Raw genomic sequence first — 5000 nt, 5'->3', positions numbered from 1 at the left:
CACTATGATGTCAGAGACCACTATGATGTCAGAGACCACTATGATGTCAGAGACCACTATGATGACACACAAAATGTGTTTGATGGATCCTTTTTGTCTTCTTCGAATGCCTCTTAAGGGGAAAGTAATCAAAAAAAGTAATCAGATTACATTACTGAGTATGGGTAACCCCAAAGTTACATTACAGATTAAAATGTTGGACAGGTAACTAGTAACTGTAATGGATTACATTTGGAAAGTATCCAAAACAAACGCTGAATGTGACACAATATAATGACACATTATATGTAGTTTAGTGATGTATGCTAGTATGTAGGTGTACATGATGACATCTATTTTGTGAAGTTTACCAGTCCCTCCTGCAGCAAAGCACCCCCACAACATGATGCTGCCACCCCTGTGTTTCACGGTTGGGATGGTATTCTTCGGCTTGCAAGCCTCCCCCTTTTTCCTCCAAACATAACGATGGTCATTATGGCCAAACAGTTCTAATTTTTTTTCATCAGAGCAGAGGACATTTCTCCAAAAAGTATGAACTTTGTCCCCATGTGCAGTTGCAAACCGTAGTCTGGCTTTTTTATGGCGCTTTTGGGGCAGTGGCTTCTTCCTTGCTGAGCGGCCCTTCAGGTTATGTCGATTATAGGACTCGTTTTACTGTGGTATAGATACTTTTGTACCCTTTTCCTTCAGCATCTTCACATGGTTCTTTGCTGTTGTTCTGGGATTGATTTGCACTTTTCACTAGTATGTAGATGTGTAGCTTAGTGATGTACACTAGTAGGTACACTACCGATCTAAAGTTTGGGGTCACTTGGACATTTCCTCGTTTTTGAAATATATATTTTTTTCCCCATTAAAATAACAGAATTGATCATAAATAAAGTGTAGACATTTGAATTTTTTTATATATATATATATATATATTTAACGTTTATTTAACTAGTCAAGTCAGTTAAGAATAAATTCTTATTTACAATGACAGCCTAGGAACAGTGGGTTAACTGCTTTGGTCAGGGGCAGAACGACAGATTTTTACCTTGTTAGCTCGGGGATTCGATCTAGCAACCTTTCGGTTACTGGCCCAAACCTCTAACCACTAGGCATAGTGGAAAAGAAAAAGCCATATCACAGACTGGCCAATTATAAGAACATATTAACCTTTCTAGCACAGGCGTTCCGCTCGCGGAACCCCTCGACAACATTCAGCTGAAAAGGCAGCGTACGAAATTCAAAAATAGTTTTTTGAGAAATATGTAACTTTCACACATTAACAAGTCATACAGCAAATGAAAGATAAACATCCTGTTAATCTACCCATCGTGTCCGATTTCAAAAAGGCTTTACAGCGAAAGCACAACATATGATTATGTTAGATCATAGCCAAGTCAAAAAAACACACAGCCATTTTTCCAGCCAAAGATAGGAGTCACAAAAAGCAGAAATATAGATAAAATGAATCACTAACCTTTGATGATCTTCATCAGATGACACTCATAGGACATCATGTTACACAATACATGTATGTTTTGTTCGATAATGTGCAAATTTATATCCAAAAATCTCAGTTTACATTGGCACCTTACGTGCAGTAATGTTTTGATTCCAAAACATCCGGTGATTTTGCAGAAATACTCATAATAAACATTGATAAAAGCTACAAGTGTTATTCACAGAATTAAAGATATACTTCTCCTTAACTTCTTGCGTCGAGCCATCCCGGATCCGGGATCGTGAATACAGCCTCAAGCTCATTACCATAATGCAACGTTAACTATTCATGAAAATAGCAAATGAAATGAAATAAATATGCTAGCTCTCAAGCTTAGCCTTTTGTTAACAACACTGTCATCTCAGATTTTCAAAAATATGCTTCTCAACCATAGCAAAACAAGCATTTGTGTAACAGCATTTAGTGTTAGCATAGCATTTAGCGTTAGCATTCAGCAGGCAACATTTTCACAAAAACCAGAAAACGATTCAAATAAAATGATTTACCTTTGAAGAACTTCTGATGTTTTCAATGAGGAGACTCAGTTAGATAGCAAATGTTCAATTTTTCCTGAAAGATTATTTGTTTAGGAGAAATCGCTCTATTTTGTGTGTCACGTTTAGCTAAGAAAAAAAAATGTATCCAGGATTGTGTAAATCTATCAGCAAGCTCATTTGCATAACACAACGTTAACTATTCATGAAAATCGCAAATTAAATGAAATCAATATGCTAGCTCTCAAGCTTAGCCTTTTGTTAACAACACTGTCATCTCAGATTTTCAAAAATATGCTTCTCAACCATAGCAGAACAAGCATTTGTGTAACAGTATTGATAGCTAGTGTTAGCATTTAGCGTTAGCATTCAGCAGGCAACATTTTCACAAAAAACAGAAAACCATTCAAATAAAATAATTTACCTTTGAAGAACTTCTGATGTTTTCAATGAGGAGACTCAGTTAGATAGCAAATGTTCAGTTTTTCCTGAAAGATTATTTGTGCAGGAGAAATCGGTCCGTTTTCTGCGTCATGTTTGGCTACCAAAAAAAAAACGAAAATGAATTCATCCAAACGCCAAACTTTCTTCCACATTAACTCCATAATATCGACTGAAACATGGTAAACGTTGTTTAGAATCAATCCTCAAGGTGTTTTTCACATATATCTTCATGATATATCATTTCTGGAAGTCTCTTCTCTGTCTCAATCACATGGATGAATGCGAGCAGCTTGGAGATTACGCAACAATTTCAACAAAGGACACCGGGCGGACCCCTGGTAAATGTAGTCTCTTATGGCAAATCTTCCAATGATATGCCTACAAATACGTCACAATGCTGCAGACAACTTGGAGAAACGATAGAAAGGGCAGGCTAATTCGTGGCGCTTTCACAACCATATAAGGAGACAATGAAAAACAGAGCGTCAAAAATCCTGCTCATTTCCTGTTTGAAGTTTCATCTTGGTTTCGCCTGTAGCATCAGTTCTGGGGCACTCACAGATAATATCTTTGCAGTTTTGGAAACGGTAGAGTGTTTTCTTTCCAAAGCTGCCAATTATATGCATAGTCGAGCATCTTTTCGTGACAAAATATTGCGCTTAAAACGGGCACGTTTTTTTATCCAATAATGACATAGCGCCCCCATAGGTTGAAGAGGTTAATGCAACTGCTGTGTCAGATTTCAAAAAAACTTTACGGAAAATGCATAATCTCAGAACGGCGCTCAGAGCCAAAAACAGCCAGAGAAATATCCGCCATTTTGGACTCAACAGAAGTTAGAAATAACACCATAAATATTCACTTACCATTGATGATCTTCATCAGAAGGCACTCCCAGGAATCCCAGTTCGACAATAAATGACTGATTTGTTCCATGAAGTCCATCATTTATGTCCAAATAGCAACTTGTTGTTAGCGTGTTCAGCCCATTAATTCATCTTCATGAGGCGCGAGCACTTCTTCCAAACAAAAACTCAAGGTTCCGTTACAGGTCGTAGGAACAAGTGAAACGATGTATGGAATCAATCGGTAGGATGTTTTTAACATAAATCATCAATAATGTTCCAAACGGAGATTTCCTATGTCTGAAGAAAAGCACTGGAACGAGAGGTAAAGGAGCGCATGTCACGAGCCTGAGGCACTTGCCAGACCACTGACTCAAACATGTCTCATGAGCCCCTCCTTTATAGTAGAATCCTCATTCAAGTTTCTAAAGACGGTTGACATCTAGTGGAAGCCGTAGGAAGTGCAACCTTATCCATATCCCACTGTGTTTTCGGTAGGCCAAGCTTTTAAAAACTACAAACCTCAGATTTCCCACTTCCTGGTTGGATTTTTCTCAGGTTTTCGCCTGACATATGAGTTCTGTTATACTCACACATCATTCAAACAGTTTTAGAAACTTGAGTGTTTTCTGTCCAATACTAATAATAATATGCATATATTAGCATCTGGGACAGAGTAGGAGGCAGTTCACTCTGGGCACGCTATTCATCCAAAAGTGAAAATGCTGCCCCCTATCCCAAAAAGGTTAAGATGGGCAAAAGAACACAGACACTGGACAGAGGAACTCTGCCAAGAAGGCCAGCATCCCGGAGTCGCCTCTTCACTGTTGATGTTGAGACTGGTGTTTTGCGGGTACTATTTAATGAAGCTGCCAGTGGAGGACTTGTGAGGCATCTGTTTCTCAAACTAGACACTCTAATGTACTTGTCATCTTGCTCAGTTGTGCACCGGGGCCTCCCACTCCTCTTTCTATTCTGGTTAGAGCCAGTTTGCGCTGTTCTGTGAAGGGAGTAGTACAGCGTTGTATGAGATCTTCAGTTTCTTGGCAATTTCTCACATGGAATAGCCTTCATTTCACAGAACAAGAATAGACTGACGAGTTTCAGAAGAAAGTGTTTTGTTTCAGGCCAATTTGAGCCTGTAAATCAAACCTACAAATGCTGATGCTCCAGATACTCAATTAGTCTAAAGTAGGCCAGTTGTATTGCTTCTTTAATCAGGAGAGAGAGATTAATTAACCGTTTTCAGATGTGTTAACATAATTGCAAAAGTTTTTTTTAATGATGAATTAGCCTTTTAAAATGATAATCTTGGATTAGCTAACACACCGTGCCATTAGAACACAGGAGTGATGGATGCTGATAATGGGCCTCTGTACGCCTATATAGATATTCCATAGAAAATTCAGCCGTTTCCAGCTACAATAGTCATTTACAACATTAACAATGTCTACACGCTATTTATGATAAATTGTATGTTATTTTAATGGACATTTTTTAAAACATTTTCTTTCAATAACAAGCACATTTCTAAGTGACCCCAAACCTTTGAACGGTAGTGCAGGAACTGTATGTAGGTTAGTGAGTGGAAACATTAGGTTGATGTCATCACCCTCTCTGCACAATCCTGTGTTTCAGATTGCAGTGAGAGTGAACTTGGTTGGTAATGAAATGACTCAGTGTGTGTGTGTGTGTGTCACAGTGGTGTTTGTTTTCTGACTTTGCAGG

At 38.4% G+C, this 5000-nt stretch overlaps 1 protein-coding gene across 3 annotated transcripts in view; it reads left to right on the top strand.

Moving 5' to 3' along the window:
• LOC115126016 (guanine nucleotide exchange factor VAV3-like) overlaps positions 1–5000 on the top strand; it is a 208889-nt gene that overhangs the window by 129444 nt on the left and 74445 nt on the right. For all 3 annotated transcript variants that reach the window (XM_065019257.1, XM_065019256.1, XM_065019255.1), the window contains exon 19: position 5000. This exon is cut by the window's right edge and continues 33 nt beyond it. In XM_065019257.1, coding sequence (XP_064875329.1) covers position 5000 — 1 coding nt within the window. The remainder of the gene's footprint in view (positions 1–4999) is intronic.

The sequence above is a fragment of the Oncorhynchus nerka genome, linkage group LG6 (assembly GCF_034236695.1).
Source record: "Oncorhynchus nerka isolate Pitt River linkage group LG6, Oner_Uvic_2.0, whole genome shotgun sequence".
NCBI lineage: Eukaryota > Metazoa > Chordata > Actinopteri > Salmoniformes > Salmonidae > Oncorhynchus > Oncorhynchus nerka.
The sequence above is the reverse complement of the archived record's forward strand: the minus strand, read 5'-3'. Positions and strand labels throughout refer to the sequence as shown.